Genomic DNA, 23897 nt, shown 5'->3' with positions numbered 1-23897 from the left:
AAAATGGACTGGAATGGGTGAATTTAACTCAGATGACCATTATATCTACTACTGTGGGCAGGAATCCCTTAGAAGAAATGGGGTAGCCATCATGGTCAACTAAAGAGTCTGAAATGCAGTACTTGGATGTGATCTCCAAAACGACAGAATGATCTCTGTTCGTTTCTAAGGCAAACCATTCAATATCACAGTAATCCAAGCCTATGCCCCAACCAGTAATGCTGAAGAAGCTGAAGTTGAATGGTTCTATGAAGACCTACAAGACCTTTTAGAACTAACACCCAAAAGAGATGTCCTTTTCATTATAGGGAACTGGAATACAAAAGTAGGAAGTCAAGAAACACCTGGAGTAACAGTCGAATTTGGCCTTGGAATATGGAATGAAGCAGGGCAAAGGCTAATAGAGTTTTGCCAAGAGAACACACTGGTCATAGCAAACACCCTCTTCCAACAACACAAGAGAAGACTCTACACATGGACATCACCAGATGGTCAACACCAAAATCAGATTAATTATATTCTTTGTAGCCAAAGATGGAGAAGCTCTATACAGTCAGAAAAAACAAGACTGGGAGCTGACTGACTCAGATCGTGAACTCCTTAGTGCCAGATTCAGACTTAAATTGAAGAAAGTAGGGAAAACCACTAGACCATTCAGGTATGACCTATATCAAATCCCTTATGATTATACAGTGGAAGTTAGAAATAGATTTAAGGGACTAGATCTGATAGATAGAGTGCCTGATGAACTATGGACGGAGGTTCATGATACTGTATAGGAGACAGGGATCAAGACCATCCCCATGGAAAAGAAATGCAAAAAAGCAAACTGGCTGTCTGGGAAGGCCTTACAAATAGCTTTGAAAAGAAGAGAAGTGAAAAGCATAGGAGAAAAGGAATGATATAAGCATCTGAATGCAGAGTTCCAAAGAATAGCAAGGAGAGATAAGAAAGCCTTCCTCAGTGATCAGTGCAAAGAAATAGAGGAAAACAAGAGAATGGGAAAGACTAGAGATCTCTTCAAGAAAATTAGAGATACCAAGGGAACATTTTATGCTAAGATGGGCTCAATAAAGGACAGAAATGGTATGGACCTAACAGAAGCAGAAGCTATTAAGAAAAGGTGGCAAGAATACAAAGAAGAACTGTACAAAAAAGATCTTCATGACCCAGATAATCACGATGGTGTGATCACTGACCTAGAGCCAGACATCCTGGAATGTGAAGTCAAGTGGGCCTTAGAAAGTATCACTATGAACAAAGCTAGTGGAGGTGATGGAATTCCAGTTGAGCTATTCCAAATCCTGAAAGATGATGCTGTGAAAGTGCTGCACTCAATATGCCAGCAAATTTGGAAAACTCAGCAGTGGCCACAGGACTGGAAAAGGTCAGTTTTCATTCCAATCCCAAAGAAAGGCAATGCCAAACAATGCTCAAACTACTGCACAATTGCACTCATCTCACACGCTAGTAAAGTAATGCTCAAAATTCTCCAAGCCAGGTTTCAGCAATATGTGAACCGTGAACTTTCAAATGTTCAAGCTGATTTTAGAAAAGGCAAAGGAACCAGAGATCAAATTGCCAACATCCGCTGGATCATGGAAAAAGCAAGAGAGTTCCAGAAAAACATCTATTTCTGCTTTATTGCCTATGCCAAAGCCTTTGACTGTGTGGATCACAATAAACTATTGAAAATTCTGAAAGAGATGGGAATACCAGACCACCTGACCTGCCTCTTGAGAAACCTATATGCAGGTCAGGAAGCAACAGTTAGAACTGGACATGGAACAACAGACTGGTTCCAAACAGGAAAAGAAATACGTCAAGGCTGTATATTGTCATCCTGCTTATTTAACTTATATGCAGAGTACATCATGAGAAATGCTGGACTGGAAGAAGCACAAGCTGGAATCAAGATTGCCGGGAGAAATATCAATAACCTCAGATATGCAGGTGACACCACCCTTATGGCAGAAAGTGAAGAGGAACTAAAAAGCCTCTTGATGAAGGTGAAAGAGGAGAGTGAAAAAGTTGGCTTAAAGCTCAACATTCAGAAAATGAAGATCATGGCATCTGGTCCCATCACTTCATGGGAAATAGATGGGGAAACAGTGGAAACAGTGTCAGACTTTATTTTTTTGGGCTCCAAAATCACTGCAGATGGTGATTGCAGCCATGAAATTAAAAGACGCTTACTCCTTGGAAGGAAAGTTATGACCAACCTAGATAGCATATTCAAAAGCAAAGACATTACTTTGCCAACAAAGGTTTGTCTAGTCAAGGCTATGGTTTTTTCAGTGGTCATGTATGGATGTGAAAATTGGACTGTGAAGAAAGCTGAGCACCGAAGAAATGATGCTTTTGAACTGTGGTGTTGGAGAAGACTCTTGAGAGTCCCTTGGACTGCAAGGAGATCCAACCAGTCCATTCTAAAGGAGATCAGTCCTGGGTGTTCATTGAAAGGACTCATGCTAAAGCTGAAACTCCAATACTTTGGCCACCTCATGCGAAGAGTTGACTCATTGGAAAAGACTCTGATGCTGGGAGGGATTGGGGGCAGGAGGAGAAGGGGACGACAGAGGATGAGATGGCTGGATGGCATCACCAACTCGATGGGCATGAGTTTGGGTGAAATCCAGGAGTTGGTGATGGACTGGGAGGCCTGGCGTGCTGAAATTCATGGGGTTGCAAAGAGTCGGACATGACTGAGCAGCTGAACTGAACTGAACTGAAGGGACTTAACACTGTGCATGCACAGGAGAGTTGGGTCTGGCAGAAGTGATAATTTTTTTTAAAGAAGCAAGGAAAGATGAACCCTGAGCCTGGCTTAGCACATATCAGCTTTGATACCCTGCTTTGCACATATCAGCATTGTCTCTCCAAAACAACCTAAAAGTTCTGATTTACAATATACCCTGATCAGTTGATCTTTCTCTTGTACTTGTTAACAGCATTGGGAGTAAACCATATAAATGGCTTTGTAATCTGTTTTATTCATATCATATATCATGAAATTTTTAATGGCTCAATAGTAAAGGATAAATCATATGAAAGTACTATAAAATTTATTTAATAAATTCTCTATTCTTAGACATTAGGGTATTTTATGTATTATTTTCATTATCAGAAGCTAAGTAAGAAATACCTACCTGACAGTATGTGGTAGTTTTTCTTTTGTCTTTTTTTTTTTTTTCATTGTATTGCTAGAAAAAATTACTTTCCAGTTGGATGAGTGAGAAATTGGTTTACACTGAAATTATAGGCTCAATGAAGATGTGATAAATCCACCTGATTTTTAGCATATTGGAAAGAAAATTACTTTATTTAATGAGTCAATAAAGCACTTTTGGTGCCTAATTATAGAAATCAAATATGTATCTCTTATATGTATGTATGATTGTGTGAGTGCTGGGCTGATACAGAGATTTTGAGAAGATAGGGTGGACCACTATCAATAATGACTAAAATCATGTTTCAGATATTTGACATTTGTTACATTGCATTACGTACTTGCTGTTGGATCTGATTTTAACTGCAGCTTACTGCTTGGATAATAGAGATTGATTATTAATATTTTACTATATTTGCTTTATGACATGTCTGTCCATTAAGAGAATGCATTTGAATAAATCCTGAAATTTTTAATTGGGCCTTTGAGAGGTATAAGCAGTTGTGCTACTTTACATTTAGTTCTATAGCACTGTGGTTCTGTAAATTGAGTTATTAATCTTGAAACTTTAAATATAATATCTTTTTAAGAGGAAAATTGGAATTCTTTATTGACTTACTTATAAAGGAAAAATGAAATAAGAATATTCATTTTTAGGGATAGCGTATAAAGGTAGAGAGTCATCTTTATGCTACTCCTGTTGACAGTGCTGTTCTTGTTACCATAAACAGACTTTTGTAGTAGTGTTTATGTGCTGAATGATTTAACTGTTGGCCTATACGGTTTACAGGCTTCTTATAAGGCTCTCTGAGATCACACCTCCCTCTTGGCACCCCTCTGCCTATGTACAGGGCTTGGATTGTGCATATAGTTATTTGAACCAGAGTACAAGGATAAGATCTCACTTTAAAACCAAATATGTTATTTTTCTTTTCTGAACTCAGTGTGAAGCCACCTGTTTTATTGTTCAGCTTAATTCAGAAAATATTTGTTTATACTGTGGTTTCCATTTTAGAAAATAATTAAAAGATGGTGATGATTTAAACATTTAAAAATTTTATGTCTATTAATTCTAATGTAAGTCTTAACTTTGAAAGGAATGTGATCTATTGTTTTACACTTTTAAAATTGTCAGATGTACATAGACAAAAGGAACAAAACAAATTATTTGTGATTTATTATAAAGTAAAATAGATATATGTAAAATATAAAAGTAAAATGGATGTATGGTCACCACTCAAGTAAAGAAAGAGAGTATTACCAGCAAAGCAAAAGCTTCCATCTTCCCCCTTTTCAGTCACTCCAGTTATTACAATCATATTTTCTTGCTGATTTTACTTTTTTAACACCTAAGCACATATCCCTAAATATTGTGGCTTAGTTTTTTCTGTTTCTGACCTTTATATAAGTGAAATTACATATTGTATATATATTCTTTTGTTATAGGTTAGTAAGTTTTTTTCCCCCTTTGCCTTGGGTACACCAGTTGTTAGCTAATAATTCCAAGAAAAGGATGTTGTAAAATTTTAGAAATACTTGCTTTCAGGATCTGCCAGAGCATCATTTGGAGACAGAAAGGCAGAACTTTCCAGTTCAGCCCAGCATGGACCCAGCTATGATGTATATAATCCATTCTACAAGTACCAGCACGTGTCACCTGATTTGAGCCGGCGCTTTCCTCCTCGTTCTGAAGCAACAAGACTATATGGATCGGGTACAAAAAAAAATTTTGTTTTTCCTCTTTGTCTTTTCTCTTTAACAAATGTAGAAATCAAATTAAATCTAAGATTCTGGAAGAAATGATTAATCTTATAATGAAAAACAATTTAATGAATGAAATGAAATGAAAAACAATTTAAAAATAAAGAGAAAAGCTGGCTTCAGAATTGATCTGATTAAGTCACATCATAACTTCTCTATGGTTTATATCTCATGTAAAAATTGAAAGATTAATGAGTTCTGTATATTGTTAGTTCTAAGTTCCGTTTTGTTTGTCCTATTTTTAAAGAAATATTTAGATTTTATACATATTTTATATACCATCTATCCATTCATATCTACAACAAGAATTTACTAACTGTATTTATTTTCTCTTCTACTCAGTGAAAGTGAGAAATTTAGAAACTAATGATGAGATTAGAAATGTAAACAAAAAAAAAAAAATAGAAAATGCCTAAGTGATTACCAAACTTTTTTAGTTTACTATTTGAGACTGTATCAATTATGGACTATCTTGTACATATCTGACCCACAAAATTTTCACTGTTTTTTAAAAAAATATATGTAGCTCTCTCAACCACTAAATTCAGGGTGAGGTACTGAAAATAAAGTAGAAGTACTTATTTAAATATTTATTTCAGCACTGTGCTAGGCTATACAATTATTATTCAGAGTTTCATTCTTCAAGGATCTTATAGTTTAGAAAGGATACTAGAAATACAGACTAGAAATATAACAGTACATGGAATTCAATATTGATATTTTTAATATAATAAGTGCTCATTAAATAGTTGAATTGCTGTTAGAACAGATGACTTACATCCTCTTAGATTATTCTTCTGGATGAAGAATCAGATGATGTAAGCAAAAAGAACGAATTTTTCATGGTTGATATTTGATGTGGTTGTAGAAATGTGTTGTTTGATTTGTGTTGGTTCCTGTTTCAAACAAAAGTGAAATAATTGAAAAACAACTTTTTAAACTTCATTGGAAGGCTTTGTCTCTTAAGTAGATTTTCATATATTATGCTTGCCTGGTGGCTCAGCGTTAAGGAATCTGTCTGCATGCAGGAGATGTGGGTTCGGTTCTATCCCTGGGTTGGGAAGATCCCCTTGGAGAAGGAAGTAGCAATCCACTCCAGTATTCTTGCCTGGGAAATCCCATGGACAGAGGAGCCTTGGCGGGCTACGATCCATGGCGTTGCAGGAGTCAGACATGACCTAGCAACTAAACCATCACATGTTTATGCTATTTCTCCTATAGAATTTAGTTCATGGTAATTAAGTAGACTTCTAGTGTTTCTTCTTCTTTACTATAAAAATAAGTAATTTTCTCATGTCCCTTTGTAGTTTGTGACTTAAGGACCAATAGACTTCCCAGTTCCCCTGGGCTAAGCAAGTCTATGTTTGATCTTACAAGTTCATCTCAGCGGTTCATTCAGGTAAATAATTTATGTGAATTTAATTATAAGCAATAATTTATTTTCATGCTAAAATTCAGATATGTTTCATTAGGAACAACATGTTATGTATCTTTTGTAGACATTTCTATTCTAATATCTAAAGAATAAACACTTGGCATTTCCCATGTGTATTATTTCAGGAAGCTTTCAGCTGAATACTAAAAGAGTAGTTTTTCTCTCTTTTTTTTAAAAAATGAATTTTACTTTCTTATGGTATGCACTGAGGCAGTCTTAAGGCAGTTGGAATTTAAAATGGTATACTTAAAAATGCTTATTGATTTAATTTTCCTTGTTGAATATAACTACCTGGTTAGTAAATATTAGTATTTCTGTTGAGATATAGAACTTTATTAATATTAACACAGTATTCTATTTTTGAAGTAGAATTGAGAATTTTGAAAATACATACTTGTGGGCCTTTTTCCGTGTGAATGTATGTGCATATGTTAAAATGGAAATATATTCTTAATCATCCTCAATTGAGTTAATTTTTTGTAGAATTAGTTCTTTATAGCACCATTTTTTTTAACGTGCATCAGAATTGTTAGAAGAACTTGTTAAAATACAGATTGCCAGCCCTCACCACCAGAATTTTTTATTCAATAGCTCTGCACTGGGGCCTGAATTTGTATTTCTACCAGGTTCCCAGGTGATGCTGATACTGCTGGCCCAGGGGACTGTGCATTGCTAACTACTGCTTTATAGGTTTTTTGGTAATAGGGCACTTCCAAATATTAATATATTCTGACTTAGTACCTCCAAGTAGGAAATATAAACAGTAATCTCTTCCTCTTTATTACAAAACCAAACCAAAAACAGCAAAGCCTTTGCCATGTATTACCTAGTAAGAGATTTAAGATTTTCCTGATTAACACACATAAAGAAAACTTTTTCCCGCTCTCCTGTCTAAAAGTGGAAAATTCTGAGCAGTAACACTGTCAGAATGGTTAGCACTCAGTTTGATACTAGAGTGGGTGCTAAGGCATACGTTTCAGAATCCTTAACATCTGATATGTAACATCTGACTAAAAATGAATTTTATCTGTAGAGACATGATTCATTGTCCAGTGTGCCTAGTAGTTCTTCTTCGAGGAAAAATTCTCAGGGGAGTAACAGAAGCCTGGGTAAGGAATAAATCATTCTACTTTATATTCTTAAGGGAATTATTTCTACCCAATACTAATTTGAATATATTTATGATAAGGTTTTAAGAAAAGTTTAGATGATTTTATCCATATTGGCAGTGTTATCTGCATATGAATACTCAGATCAGAGGATGTATTTTTCAATGTTCAGGCATAAAGGCATTTTTAAAATTAAATATCTTTTGTTTGTTTTAAAGTATATTAGTGAGGGAATTTCTAGAAGCATTCAGTATTAAAACCGTATCAATGTTATTTGGGAAAGGTTTTCTTAGTTTTAACTTAAATTCTTTGGGTTATAATTTGGTTTAGTTTTTAAGCCAGTTATTTTTTTATGGTATGTCTTCTACCAGCACTTCAGTAAAGGCATTGAAGTTAAATGCCTTTAAACTTAATAAACTGACAACTTTAAAAAATAATTATAGCATTTTTCAGTTGTGCTCTTAAAATTGGATTGTATCAAAGTTCAATTGGGCTTCCCAGATAGAGCGGTAGTAAAGAATCTGCTTGCCAGAGCAGGAGATGCAGGAGAGGCAGGTTTGATCCCTGAGTCAGGAAGATCCCCTGGAGGAGGGAATGGCAACCCACTCCAGTATTCTTGGCTGGAAATGTCATGAACAGAAGAGCCTGGAGGGGTCCCAAAGAGTTGGACAGGACTGGGTGACTGAGCACAGTAAAAAGCTCAGTTGGGTTGGAAGGATTGCATAGTAATTGAAACCTCTTTGTCCATTTACAATTCAGACACAATTACTCTATCAGGAGATGAAAGAGACTGGGGGAGATTAAATGTGAAAGTGTTTTATAATTCTTCAGTAGAGCAGATCTGGATCACAATTTTACAGGTAAGTTAATATAGCTAATACCAACTTTTCTTACAAAATTGAATAATAGGGGTGTAAACTATAAGCATCTACTGTTGCTATCTTCAGAAGAATGGGTCAATATCTTCTTTGGAATTTAGGGTTCTTTAGTATTTTGCAGAAAATAGTATTTAATAAAGAATCTAAAGAAAATCTTTAGATATGATTAAAACATGTTTTCCTCAAGAGGGAAATTGATATGATGTGTAGAACATTAATTGTCAGATTATTTTAGTGGAGATGAAACAAAAGATCTCAGTAGATTAAAGTTTACTTTTATAGTTTTATTTGTCATTAACTCAAGAAACGTATCAAATATTTGAATTGTCAGAGTCCTTTGTAAAACTCAAACTATAATTTTTTTTTTAGTGCAGAGATTTAAGTTGGCCCTCTAGGTATGGAGATACTCCTACTATTTCTGTAAAAGGAATACTAACATTGCCCAAACCAGTGCATTTCAAATCTTCAGTCAAGGAAGGCTCTAATGTAAGTGTGTTTCAGTATCTTTTTATGTTTTCCTCATGTTTGTCACTTTAACCTATGTAAAGAATTAGAATATGAAAGTGTTTTATTTTGTGGAAACTACAAATTATGTATGCCTTGCTTTTTAAAAGAATTTTGAGCCTCAGAAATATTTGATATTTCATTGACCAATATAAGATGCATTTAAAAAGAAAATCTTAATCACTAAAATATTTAGGAATAATATCTGATGAGAAATATTTACTTTTCTTGTATGTAAGGAAAGTAAGTGTCTTAGTTTCATCCTCTTTCCCCCATCCCAATTGACTTTGATAAATAATTACATGATTGTAGTTAATTTCTTTTAAATATTTTCCATGATCATAACTGGAAGACTTATCATCCTGAATTTGTTTTATAGATTCTAGATTCCAATTTAATTATATCTGTATTTCTGTCTTCTGATATGGATTAAAAGGTTACTGTTTTTCCATACAAATGAAACTTATCTTCTATAAGAACGTATCATTTAACAGTAAAGTAATTCATATGACTAATAAGTATGAAGAAATTTACACTCACTAGTATTCATAGATATACAAATTTAAATTACATATTGTTTTCTCTGTCTTTACGTTTTTTGCTTATTAAAATTAGGAAAGTTTTATGAGCACTCTAGCCTATAAAGTTATTTTGGCAATTATTTTGACAATATATATTAAAATTTTAAAATAAGATTATACAGTGAAATAAGTCAGAGAGATAAATATCATATGATATCACTCATATGTGGAGTCTAAAATATGTTACAAGTGTACTTACTTACAAAGCAGAAACAGACTCACAGACAGAAAACAAATTTATGATTACCAAAGGGAAAGCGGGTTGGGGAGGGATAAATTAGGAGTTTGGGGTTATCAGGCTCAGTGGTAAAGAATCTGCCTGCCAGTGCAGGAGACACAAGAGAGGCAGGTTTGATCCCTGGGTCGGGAAGATGCCCAGGAGGAGGAAATGGCAACCCACTCCAGTATTCCTGCCTGGAAAATTCCATGGACAGAGGAGTCTGGCAGGCTACAGTCCATGAGTTTGCAAAAGAGTTGGACACGACTGAGCAACTAAACAACAACAACAGATAAAACACTATATATACAATAGATAAACAAGAAGGTCTTGTTGTATAGCATAGGGAACTATATTCAATATCCTATAATAAACCATAATGGAAAAGAATATGAAAAAGAATATATATATATAACTGAATCACTTTGCTGTACATCAGAAACTAACACAACATTGTAAATCAACTGTATCTCAATAAACAATTTTTTTAACGGAAAAAAACTTTCAAATATTTATAGGTTTTAACATAGTGTTTCTACTTGGATCACTTCATGGAAATAGAGATGCAAACAAAATATGTATAAAGTATTTCTGGCGGTTTTGTTCATAGGCTGAAAGCTGGAAACTATCTAAATGTTTGTCATAGGAGAATGATTGAGAAAACTCATGGTATACCATGTGTATTAGTTTCTTATAATTGGTGTATTACAAACTAGGTAGCTTAGAACAAATATTTCTCTCTCACAGTTTTGGAGAAAGTCTGAAGTCAAAGTGCCAGCAATGTTGGTTGCTTCTCTGAAGGAGAATCTGATCCATCTCTAACATGCCTCTCTCCTAGCTTGTGGTGATGACCAGCAATCCCTGTCATTCCTGGGCTTCACTCTAATCATTGACTTTCATTTTCACCTAGCTATGTGACTTTCATCTCCATGTGTCTCTATATGTCACATGGCTATCTTCTTACAAGGATGCCTGTTATATTGGATTAGAGGTCCACCTATCCAGTGTAACCTTATCTTAACTTCACAAATTGCATTTTCAATGACCCTATTTTCAAATAAGGCCACATTCTGACTTACTGAAGGTTAGGACTTCAACATAACTTTTAGCAGGGGGACACAATTCGAACCATAACACCATGTGATAAAATATTAGGCAGCCATGAAAAAATAATGCTTAGGAAGAGTTTTTAAGGACATGGGAAAATGTTCTTAATAAGTGAAAAGGCAGTAACCAAAATTTATGTGTTATATTAGGATCTTACTTTATGAAAATATGCATTGTAGAAAGTCTGGATGGAAATAAATCTTAACTCTAATTTTAATCCTGACACTCACAGATGAATATTTCCCAAATTAAACTTTTTGACTTTCAAATAAAACTAAGCCAACTTGGGAAAAGTTAGGGGGAAATGTTTTCATATTAAAACTTGCGTGGAATATTTTAAAATTTATTATTTATCAAGTTGTTTAGGAGTCCTCTATTATGACAATGTAAACCAGCTCACTTACTTCATTTATAAGCTCATTGCATATGAATTTAAAAATTAAACATTTTATGTATACTGTGTTATTGATGTGATCTATGGTTTGAGACAGAAAGAAAAAGACAGCTCAGGTGGTTGAGAGACTCTCAGAAACACAATTCTGTACACAGATATAAGTGATTGTAATAAAAGTGAACACTTGGGCACAGTATCTAAAACATTGATGTTAGTTGCCCAGATATCTAAAGGCAAAAAAAATTCCCCTTCAAAAAGATGCACTAAAGATGGAAAGAAGGACATTTACAATCAAAAAACAGTCTAATGTCAAGAAGATGTTAGTTCACAGTAAGCCAAGGATTTAAAAAATAAAAAGAACATCTGAAAATAGTCTGCGCGTGGAAAACACTTGCTGCCTGCAGTGGAAGATTATCAGAGAAGGTAGAACTTGAAACTCATATTTTGCTTTGTCTTCTCTGTCAAGGAGATCAATTTTCATTTTGGAAAGAGTAAAGATAAATTAACCCCCACATTAGATGGGAAAAGCATTAGACAGACTAGGTCCTTTAAGGAAGTAATTCAAGTCTCTAAATGTGAACAAGTTAGATTTTGCATACAGAGAGAGCTTGCATGAGAGTCTTGAAGTACTCTCATTAACTGTTGAAGAACTGTGGTGAACAGTAGGAATGATGCTCCAGAACCAAAGATGGAGAACAACCTCATATCTGAAAAGGGAAAAAGCTATATTCTGGTGTTAATACTGAAATTCCTAAGTAATTAGAAGGATTTGTGAAACTAAGACAAATAGTAGCTAGAATAAATTTTGGAAAAACAAGTCATGGCCATTCTCATTTTCATTTTAAAATATTTTTTTGTTATTATAAAAATATTAAATTTGCCTTTCCTAGATTATAAAATGTTATTTTTACTTATATTGTGTTGGCATATGACCCTTTTTAAAATATGCTATTTACATGTTTTATATTTTTATTTATTTTTATTTTAGAATATTGAATTTATGGAAACTTTTGTATTTTCTATTAAACTCCAAAGTCTACAAACTGTGAGACTTGTATTTAAGATTCAAACCCAAACTCCCAGAAAGAAAACCATTGGAGAATGCTCATTGTCACTTAGAACTCTTAGCACACAGGAGATGGATTACTCTCTGGACATATCACCACCTTCAAAAATTTCTGTAAGTGATATAATATGTAATGTCAAAGTATTTCACGTTTTTAGAATTATTTACTGGATGAATTTTTTTTTGGAGTATAATTTGAGCATGAGAATATACTGGAGGATTAGGAAGGCTCTCAAGCAATAACAACATAAATGTAATGTAAAAAAGTAATAATTATGTCATTATTTAACTTTTTTGAAATTGATAAAACGTTAACAGAGCTGCTTTTCTTTCTCCATTGAAAAGTCACAATAGGCTTACCTTCTCCTAATACCTGTTTTATTAATGTTTCATACTTAAAAATAATGGGCTTTCCCAGTGGCTCAGTGGTAAAGAATCCACGTGCAATGCAGGAGACACAGGTTTGTTTGATCCCTGGGTCAGGAAGCTCCACTAGAGGAGGGCATGGCAACCCACCAGTATTTTTGTATGGAGAATCCTGTGGACAGAGGAGCCTGGCAGGCTGAGGTCCATGGGGTTGCTTAGTTGGATACGACTGAAGTGACCAAGCACAGCAGGGCACTTCAACATAATAACCCTAAAAGTGAATACTTTTTAAAAATTATTTATTTTTTTGTTTTTTTTTTAGGTAGCTGATAACATAGGGAAAGCAAGAAAGAATTATAAACTCCAAACTCAATGGGAGATTGCCTTGAAATAAGTTAGGAAAGTTTTAGTCATGAGTAGTTACTGTATCTATCCATAAATTGAGTAGAATGGAGGATCTTCCAGCTGTATATTTTTTGTGAAGGACATGATTGTCTATAGTGTTGATTGATTTTTGAGGCCCAATAGTTGCTTCTTTCAGTTAACCAGCTGAACACTCTTTAAGTTGTCTAGGAATTCCTAATGATTTAATTATGTAGTTTCTGTGTTAGGATAACATATATATAAATCAGTCATAACCCTTTTTAAGGTCAAACTTTCATGTGATTTTAAGTTTACTTAGGAGTCATATTTTACCTGTTTTCAAAAATATTTAAGGTGACTTGAAGTGGTTCTTAAGCTGGTTACACGTTAGAATCACATGCGAAGCTGTTAAACATGTCTACACTTAAACCGTTAAATCAGAATTTGGGGAGGAGTGAGCCAGAGGCATTTGTAATTTTCACGTTACTCAGGTGATTTTCATGTGTAGCTTTGCTTAAGAACCACTGAATTGAAGTGAAATTAGGGATTAAAAGTAAAGAACGAACATTTACTATAATCAAGAAGAGTTGAAAAATCTTGTTATTTCTGATCTTTTATTTTCTGTTTTCATACCAAATCTGTTTTCTTTACAGCATTTACTATAACTATAGACAACTTTTATCATCATTTTAGATTTTTCAAGAAGGAGTGACCTCAACAGTTGACTTTAAACTTTTAAGTGATTCACTTTGTATCTTTTGATTTCTTAAGGCATGAGCAATTTTGGCCATTTTGACCATTACAGAATATCATGTTTAGAAACTATCCAAGATTCAGTCAATAGCATGTACATAAAAAGGTTCTTTTTTTTCTGATCCATATGTCAGTTACTGGGGTAATTATCAAATATAAATCACTTGATGAAGTATCGGTCAGCTGTTCTGTAACTTTGTTGGAATCAACACTAGCCAAGACTTTTGTGTTTATCTATGCTGACCCTAGTGACATCTGTTAACATTATGTTCTTTCTTTAATCTTATATTTACTCTTTTCAACATGTGAACAGTAATGTTTTTGTGTTGGCTGACTTCATGTTTCTTCTATTTTTTACTCCAAGAACCCTGGAATCCATGTAAGTAAGTTCGCTTGTGTAAGGCAGATTACTCACTTTCTTCTGCTCTTAGTATTCAGCAATACTGAAGAGCACATTTTAGCTTCTCCCCCTTTCTAAATTTCCTTCATTTTGTTGTTTGTCTCAGACTTTATTTGACCTTTTCCTTATTATTTACTGGCTCATCACTTTCACTAGCTTCCTTCTTGCCAATTTTCGTCATCAGCTTACTTCCATTTAGCATAGTAATTCAACTTTTAATCAACAAATCTGTTCATTGTAATAATCCTTTGTCTTCTGATTTTGGTAGCACTACCTCTGATTTCTACAACTGGAAAAACTAATGATGTGTTTCATATATAACATTTTTATCGTATTTCATATATTCATATATCATATTATCATATTTCAGTCACTTGAAAAGATTATTCCCATGACTACATTTAAGTCTTTTGAAAATGTGCTCTTGTGGTGTTTATTTCTCTGACATTTTCTCTACTTAAACTGCTTAGGAATTTAATTTTTTTTTAATTTGGTCTCCCTGATTTTGAAGGTTCAGTATATATGTGAAATTTACATTATCAGAATTTATGAAAGTCAGTAAGTACTTTATACTGACAGACTTCATGACATTTAGCATTCTCTTTTAACACTTAGCTTTGTATGACAGTAAAGAGCATGTGTTCATGCTGAGTCATTTCAGTCGTATCCAACTTTTTGTGACCTTATGGACTATAGCCTGCCAGGCTCCTCTATCCAAGGGATTCTCCAGGCAAGAATACTGGAGTGGGTTGCCATCCCTTCCTCCAGGGGATCTTCCAACCCAGGGATTGAACTTGTGTCTCTAGGTTGGCAGGCAGGTTCTTTACCACTAGCGCCACCTGGGAATGTCTAGCCTTAGCTCTTTGTTTTTGAATTTTGAAATATCCCCAAACTTTATTCTTAATTACCAAATAACACTTTTTTAATATGCAGGTTTGCCATGCAGAACTTGAACTAGGGACTTGTTTTCAAGCAGTGAATAGCAGAATTCAGTTACAAATTCTTGAGGCACAGTACCTTCCAAGTTCATCAACACCCCTAACTTTGAGTAAGTATGTCAAAGTGGTTTAAAGTGAAATCTTCAGAAAATATTTATAACAGATAGATTTTTCCTACATTTCTTACAGTGAAGATTATAATCTTAGTTATTTTTATTATTTAACTTATATACTTACCTTTCAACTTAAAATTACTTTATTGGATTTCAAATTTTAGCCATTGTGTTAACCCACTCCTCTCTTGATTCTTATCCAATTGTGACCTTCTTGCATTTGATGCTATTCTTTATTTATCTCATTAGTTAATATAGGTTGAGTGTCCAGAGGACTGTCAGGTATGTTTCACCAGCCTAGATGGTGTATCCTCTCTCTAGGTCTATGCCCTTTTTTGGATACTCTGCTAACTCGAAACTTAATTTTAAAAAACTAACTCACACCTTGAAAATCTTGAAAAAACACAAACCTTAAAACACTTTCTCACCTTGTGCCTTTGAGTATATTCAGAGTTTCTGACATTTTGGTTGTCTAGCCCTGGTTCACATGGCTACTCCTAGAGTGGGAGGTTTGAGGTCAGTCCTACCTAAAGGGCTAAGAGTGGGGGTAAAAGTGTTCCTTATTCCTACTAGAAGAAAAGAAAATATCTGGAGGTAGGCAGAAGCAATGATGTCTACTGTAACTACAAAGATTGAAAATTAATATAGTTGAGCACAATTCAAGAAACTAGGAAAACAACAGCAAACACAAAGGAAGTTAGAAATAGAAATTAAAGCTAAAGTTGGAGTTGATAAATATGGAGAAAACAAAAACCTCACAAAATTAATAAAACCAAAAGATTATTCTTTTGGAAAGAATATTAAAATAGATAAACCTATAGAAGGCTGGATCAAGCAAAAAATAAAAGAAAACATGAACAAGGAAGAGGATATAATTTTAAATTCATAAGAGATTCAAAAATAAGATAACACCATTTATAATGATACCAGTTCATTTGAATAGCTATATAAAATAAATGATTTTCTAAGAAAAAAAATGTTGGAATTCACTCCAGAAGAGGGAAGAGTCTGAATAGAACAATACTATAACTATGTAAAAGCACTTTAAGAACTGCCTCTAACAGAAACAGGGGCCAAGATGATTTTACTGGCAGATTCTACTAAACTTTCAAGGAACGTGTAATTCCTTTTCTATATGAGCTGTTCCACAGAACGAAAAAAAGATGGAAAAAGATGGTTTATGAGGTTAGCATATTCTTGACATCAAAACGGAAAGGATAGCATACACAAAAAATAGCTATAGACTACCATTATTTATGTAGGTAAATGGAAAAATCATAAAATAAAAAATAAGTAAAGTCCAACTTGGCATTAAAAGAGTAAGTTAAATTACCAGGACCGTAAAAGGTTAAGTCTAGGAAACAAGGAAAAAACAGTGCAGTTTAATACATTAACATGTATCTTCCTTTAATCAAAACGGCTAATGGTAATCAGGATTATCAGTGATCTCCATTTTATAAATATTGGTCAGCCTCAATTCTCACTTTGTGGCTGCCTCCTAAACTCTTCACTTTCTTGTTGTCTGGCAGCCCCATCTCTATACCATCACTTCTCGAATTAGTCAGACTGCACTTTCTGCTTGAGCTGTAAGCACTGTATGTCAGATTTGGGGGGCAGCCTTAGGTGAATGCTGTATAAACCCGAATTTTACTTAGTGTGCTTCCCATCTTTTAAGAGGTGACACCCCTATAGTTTCTTTCTGTTTCTGGTCTGTGTTTAGTGTCTTGAACAATTGTTTTTAATATTTTCCCCAGTTTATAATCATAATCTATGAGAAGTTGGTTTGTATAAGCTATTTTACCATTACTGGAAGCTCTACATCTCAAATTTACTTAAAGAATAGATTTTCTCTAGTGGGCAGGTGTTTAACTTCTGGAGTCTCAGCAAATAATTTTACTTATATAAATTGTGAAATAATTCCTTTAGCTCTCCAAGGAGTTGGCACTTCTCTTTTGTATAATCCTTTTCAGTGTGTACTCCTTTACTGCTGATTGTTATTTATGCCTACAATTCCAGTCTTTAATGGCAGTAGAGGAAGATTAGATTCATTTAGGTGACAGTAGTTATTTGTAAATTACAATAGTAATTGTAAAGTTTACTAGAGAAGTTTTCTCTTAATGGTAGTAACTCATCAGATCTTTAAAAGTACTTATTTTGTTATTTTATGACAAATATATGGATTATATCTCTATATGACATTTAAAATTTTATTTATCAAAATTTCTTACTCTTTAGGTTTTTTTGTGAAAGTGGCAATGTTTAGCTCAGGAGAGTTGATTTATAAGAAGAAGACACGCTTACTGAAGGCCTCCAATGGAAGAGTAAAGTGGGGAGAGACTATGATTTTTCCACTTATACAGAGTGAAAAAGAAATTATTTTTCTCATTAAGCTTTATAGTCGAAGCTCTGTAGGAAGAAGACACTTTGTGGGACAGGTTAGTAGGCAGTTTTATCTCATATTCTTTCCTTGCACTTAAACAGTAGCATTTAAACAGTTGGTTAACAAAAAAATAGGTTAAAACTGAGGCTGAATAGAGTGAAATCAAAAGTTAAATTCAATGCAAAACTCAAAAAAACATTTACTGTAAAAAAAGTTTGCAGGAAAAAAATTTACCGCAAAAATCAAATATTGTCAGACTTTTGGCTTTAATACAAAAATAGTTTTAATTTCTGAGCAACCAGGATTTTTAAAATGAGTTTTTTTCCCTGAGTTTTTCAATACTCTCCTTGTGAAAGAGGAAACTCTTAAGTATTTGAATCAGATTTCTTAATGCTTGCTTTATTGTGTCATGTTCATTTTAATGGTTGTATGCTATTAGCTCCATTGTGGTAAAGCTGAATTCCTAGAAAACATTGATCTTAACAGTGGTTGTGATATTATTTAGTCAATATTGTTATCTGGATTAACCTATTTTAAAATTCTTGGCAATTTTTATAAGACTGCATAACACTTACTTACTTGCCAATCCTATGGAACTTGTTTCCTTTTGTAGTTCTTTTTTTCTCTTATTGGGTACATTGTATTAGGTGTATATTATTTTTTATCCTAATTACAGTTGTTTGACTCACATTTAAATTCCAAAATCTGTATTATTAGTTTTAAAAGCTTCTGTTTGACAGCAAGATGTTATTAGCGCTTTACATGAATCTTCAAATTATATGTGAATTTTCAAAGATTGATATTAACTGACTTCATATATTCTACCTAAAATGTTTGTGAAAAATATTACATTTTTGTTGTTCTCCATTTATTCTTATTTGGAAAAGAGTTTGAACTCAAGAATTAGTATAACTAGCATACTTTTCAAAGTCATGGGGCCTGTAAAGTTTTCCTGTATCATTAAGTCTCAACTACCATGTATGAAAGGAATAGGAGATTTACCTGACAAATAATTTTCAGAATAATGTTTTTTGGTGATGCCGCTTTCTCAGTTGAGATTGTAGTTAAGAATAACTCTGGAAAGGTTCCTGTTGGTTATCTGTTCCCTCTGGCTCCTCTGGGAGCCTCAGGGAGCCACCCTGGTCAGGTAGCCACATGTGGAAACAAGATCTCCCACTCGTCTATTAGCCAAAGCACTTTCCTGTTATGTTTTATATATTGGGATTCTTTATATGATTTTATTTGAAGGAAAGTTCTTCAGACCAAGAAATTAAAAGAGAAAAGTTTGAAAAACAAACCTTTTGAAGTGACCTGCTCCAATTTATTTATTTAGAAGAATTAGAAACCGAGTTTCAAAGAAGTTAACTCCAAAGTAACATCATTTGTTAGTGCTATGGCTGAGTTGAGAATTCAAGTTTGTTTCCTTGTTCACCTTGCCTCCATGATACATAACACATAATGTGATAACTTATATTTGCATAATGCTTTACAGTTTTTCCAAGTTCACTCACATATGCTATCTAAAGTTACATAAGTGATAGGTTTATTGAAAGTTATGGATCAAGAATGATTTCATTTAGATTAGATTTATTAGATTTCAATTAAAATTACAGTTGTATTTAATATAAAGGTACTTAAAATACACATTCCTTACCAATCAATTTGCAGCTTCCCAGGTGGCGCTAGTGGTGAAGAAACTGCCTGCCAGTGCAGGAGATGTCAGAGATGCAGGTTCAGTCTCTGGGTCAGGAAGATCCCCTGGAGAAGGGCCTGGCAACCCACTCCAGCGTTCTTGCCTGGAGAATCCCATGGACAGAAGAGCCTGGTGGGCTACAATCCATAGGGTCGCAAAGAGTTGGATATGACTGAAGCGACTTAGCACACACCAATCAATTTAAATTATAATTAGTCTCAATTAGTATTTACAAAAATGTTTTTAAGTGGTTGGGATCAGTCTTAAGTTGAGCTTCTAGGTTAATTGCCTAAGAAAGGATACTAAAAACTGTTTTGGAGGAAATGATTCTGTAATATCTCACATTGAATTTTTAAATTGAATTGAGTGATATAAAATAGTCTTCAGTGACTAGATTAAGTGTTTTAAAATTTAAGTTTCAAAGAGACAAACTTTTGGAAAAATGGAAATATGTTTAGTTGAAAATAGGTAACCCAAACTTCCAATTGTCTTTCGTTAGTGAGAGTAATCAGTTGTATGAACTCAGTTACCATTATTGTGTTAAGTTAAATGACTGTACTATTCCTTTACAGATTTGGATAAGTGAAGACAGTAATAACACTGAAGCAGTGAGCCAGTGGAAAGAGACAGTCACACATCCAGAAAAGGTTGTTGTTAAGTGGCACAAATTAAATCCATCTTGAAGACGCCGCACATTAATTTGGTGATGAACTTGGCATTCTTTTCGAGGACTTATGATTTTAATTTGCTACCAATTTAAAGAAACAAATCAGTACATTTATTTATGGAGGCCATATTACAGTAATATAATGGATCTAATAGAAAATTAAACTTGGTAAAAAATGGGATGAATTATATCAGATACCCAAAGTAAAGGAAATGTTTTAGACAGTAGGGCAACTAAATAAATTATAAAGTCAGTAGGAATATCAGTCATAGATAGTTACTGCTGTATAATGGTTATGAGTATTTTAAAGCTTTACATAGATATTAAAAATCCAATATATCAAGTCTCTGTTCGTACAAGTGGACATATAGAAGACTGCCACTGTTTCAGTGCTAGTCATTATTGATTATAGCTTAACTCTACTGTTTTAACTCCTTGCTACATATTTTCCCTCAGAAAGCAAAAATAAATTGAACCACTTCAACTCTTCTTATTTGGGGAAACTTTGTGGCCTATGTTTATCATTATTTACCCATAAGTTGTCACATTGCCGCTTTATAAGCTATTTATCTCTAAGAAATCTCAGACATAGAAAACTACATTTTGGCAAGAATAGAATAAATGAAAACACCATAAGGTTGAAGTTTAATTGGAAATTCAGTGTACACACATTTTTCTGTAAGGTTATCATCCATATAGCCCATCCTAATTAGCAGAATTAATTGAACTTAAATAACAAATTCAATATTTTATGATAATCACTTATTTGTTTTTAGTTTTTTAAATATAAATTACTTGTTCTATAATCCACAACATTAGAATATTTTCCTATGTTTTAAAACTGACCATACATGATAACATTATGTAGCAAATACATATTTTCTGTTACAGTTTTTCTCCGGTACTCACTACAACTCAATATGTAGGGATAATTTCAATTTAGTTGGTCAGACAAGCTGTGATCAAAAAAACACATTTGGAGAAATCAGTGACACCATTCCTGATCTTGGAAAATATGACTTTATTTTTGCTAATGGGTAGTCTAAGTGATTCATCTTCTATTTTTTTCTCTCTTACCTTGTCCCACACATGCCAACAGATAAATAGTGATATTTTAGGTCAGAAGTATACTTTGCTGTAATTTAAGCATGCCCCCCCCTTTTTTTTTTTTCTAATTCTTGTTCTGTATATCTCATTCAGTTCAGTTGCTCAGTTGTGTTCGACTCTTTGCAACCCCCTGGACTGCAGCACGCCAGGCCTCCCTGTCCATCACCAACTCCCAAACTCATGTCCATTGAGTAGGTGATGCCATCCAACCATCTCATCCTCTGTCGTCCTCTTCTCCTTCCACCTTCAATCTTTCCCAGCATCAGTTAAGATTTCCCAAATAAACACTAATTCCCCTTTTCCTGAGTACCACCTCCTCAAGCTACAAAACATGCATAGTTGACATGCCCTTTGCTTCTGCTTCTAGAGTTACGGTATACTGGAGGTGTTGACAGGTACTCTCTGACACTCTGCTTTTTGAAATAATTTTTTTTTAGATTTGTGAAAAATGGCACATTGGTGAGTACTCATGGACTTTCAAGAGAAATCACCTTGAGAGGAGGTGTTTTGAGTCTTTAAGACACATGGCAGTCATTTAAAACAATTTAAAAAAATAGACTTTATTTTTTTAGAGCAGTTTTAGATTCACAGCAAAATTGAGAGGAAGGTACAGAGAGTTCTCATATACCCTCTACCCCCACATTTACACAGCTTTCCTTGCTATCAACACCTTGCACTATAGTGGTATATTTCTTAAAATCACTGAACCTTCATTGACATATCATCACCCAAAGTCCATAGTTTATATTAGGGTTCACTCTTTATGTTGTACATTCTATACAAATGTATAGATGTTGTACATTCTATACAAATACACAAATGACATGTATCCACCACTCTAATTTCACACAGAGTAGTGTCACTGCCCTAAAAATTCTCTGCAAATACAACCATTTGAATAGTTAAGAAAGAAGTAAATGTATCATTGTCTTTTAGATAAGTAACAGACTGTATTGTTTTAAAAAAATCTAGAATTTTATTTTAGCAATTTTTTTGTGTACTAGTAATGCTTTCAATTCCTAAATTTATTACAAGTAGTCGTGTATTTAATGAAACTTCTAATTATTTTAATTATCAATATTTTAAATATGTGTGTAGTGTATAATTTGAAGGAAAGATACAACGTCTTGGTTTCTTGTGTGTCTTAGAATCCTAGGTAAATAAAAAAATTAAAAGAAAATCTTTGTATTTTAAGGACTTCAGTTAGAGAAGTGTTTGACCCAACTAAGATCCCAAATATTTTAATTAGTGTTTACTTAAGCCTTTTTCAAATAAAGTAGTACTGACTAGGAGATGTTCTTACTGTTTCCTTGAAGCTTTACCTAGAAATAGAAAAAGAAATACACTGTTGTATTAATAGCTACTCATGAGAAAAAACATTAGAAACTTGTAATAAAAATTTAAATACTATGCAAAAAATCACTTCTCTTTGTACTTACTTGGCATTTTTTACCTTTACCCACTTATAAATGAGAGGGAACTAAAATGATGCTGGGCAACCGAGAAAAGCAGGGAGAGTTCACACTGATAGCTAACAGCTTGCACAGTGCTAATCTCTAACAGTGTATTTATTTATAAGTTTTCAGGTTAATACAATTAAATAGCTGCAGTCCATATTGAAATATAACTTCATTTTTTGGCTTTTGTTTGGTTTTCTATGATTATTTTTTAGCAGAACTAGAGAACTTACCGCTGAAGTATATCAGTTCAGAGGAAACCAGTGGGATTTTAAACGTAAGTTATGTAGTCATGGTCTGAAAATAACCTAAACTGGTCTTTTGTTTGAATACAGTTATGTGAATTTCTCTGATACTAATGTACAAAAACTATATTTCCCAACAAAAATTTCCACTGTTTGTTTAATCAAATAATGGTTGGTTTATGAAGGATTTCAGAAATTTACAATAAATATCAACTTTTTATATTATGGCAGTAATGGATATTTCAAAAATATATATTTACTTTTGGTATTTGGTAGGTTACATTGAGGGAAGTTCCAGATAAAAGTCTGTATTTACATTAGTTGTGAGAATGTTTACAGTTGACCCTTGAACAACACAGGGATTAAGGGTATCCCAATGCAGTTGAAAATCTGAGTATAACTTTACATTTGTCCCTCTGTGGTTCTGAATTCATAGGTTCAACTAACCTTGCATTATGTTATACTGTGCATGTGTGTCGAGTCGTTTCAGTTGTGTCCGACTCTTTGTGACCCTAAGGACTGTAGTCTGCCAGACTTCTGTGTCCTTGGGATTCTCCAGGCAAGAATACTGAAGTGGGTTGCCATGCCCTCCTCCAGGGGATCTTCCTGACCCAGGGATCGAACCTGGTCTCTTTTATCTCCTGCATTAGCAGGTAGATCTTTACCACTAGTACCACCTGGGAAGCCCAGTTATCTGGTTAGTAAATATCAAAACTGGGACTTAGGTTCAGGAAAACCCCAGCAGTGTCAAGTCCAGGGGGAGAGAATTCTTCTTTTCAGATTTAGTCTAAATAAACTGAACAATGTTTATCTTTTTAAAAATTTGGTGGAGTATCATTTTGGATATGGACAGTGGATACAGGGAGTTAAGAGAGGCTGTCTTCATTTAGAACCTGGCCACATCTCTGCCTGCCTTGGCACTGTGTCTAGGAAAGGTACAAAATACTCTGATGAGAGGTTGTGCATCTCAGCAAGGTCCATGCTCGGATTACTCAAGCCCAGCCTCAGTGGACCTGGTTAGCTCTGAGCCCATCCACTAGCCTGGGGCAGAGCTTGTCTGCCTCATGTACTTACTGAAAAAAATCTGCATATAAGTGGACTTGTACAGTTCAAACCTGTGTTGTTCAAGAGTCAGCTGTATTAGGGTTCCAGAGAAATGGAATCAGTAGGAGATAGATAAGAAAGGAGGGAGAT

At 34.0% G+C, this 23897-nt stretch overlaps 1 protein-coding gene across 4 annotated transcripts in view; it reads left to right on the top strand.

The window, feature by feature from the left end:
* The window catches only part of TC2N (tandem C2 domains, nuclear), a 40389-nt gene extending 17966 nt beyond the window's left edge, over window positions 1–22423 (top strand). For 3 of the 4 annotated variants that reach the window (XM_061395114.1, XM_061395113.1, XM_061395115.1), the window contains exons 4-12: window positions 4716–4883; window positions 6238–6329; window positions 7399–7474; window positions 8234–8334; window positions 8722–8838; window positions 12144–12335; window positions 15037–15151; window positions 17390–17589; window positions 19800–22423. In XM_061395114.1, coding sequence (XP_061251098.1) covers window positions 4716–4883; window positions 6238–6329; window positions 7399–7474; window positions 8234–8334; window positions 8722–8838; window positions 12144–12335; window positions 15037–15151; window positions 17390–17589; window positions 19800–19910 — 1172 coding nt within the window. In that variant the 3' untranslated portion in view covers window positions 19911–22423. Of the gene's footprint in view, window positions 1–4715; window positions 4884–6237; window positions 6330–7398; window positions 7475–8233; window positions 8335–8721; window positions 8839–12143; window positions 12336–15036; window positions 15152–17382; window positions 17590–19799 lie in introns of those variants that run through there. The other variant, XM_061395116.1, reaches the window with a different exon arrangement.
* Window positions 22424–23897: the final 1474 nt, after the last annotated feature.

Source organism: Bos javanicus, chromosome 21 (assembly GCF_032452875.1).
Source record: "Bos javanicus breed banteng chromosome 21, ARS-OSU_banteng_1.0, whole genome shotgun sequence".
NCBI lineage: Eukaryota > Metazoa > Chordata > Mammalia > Artiodactyla > Bovidae > Bos > Bos javanicus.
This window is presented reverse-complemented; position numbering and strand designations above follow the sequence as displayed.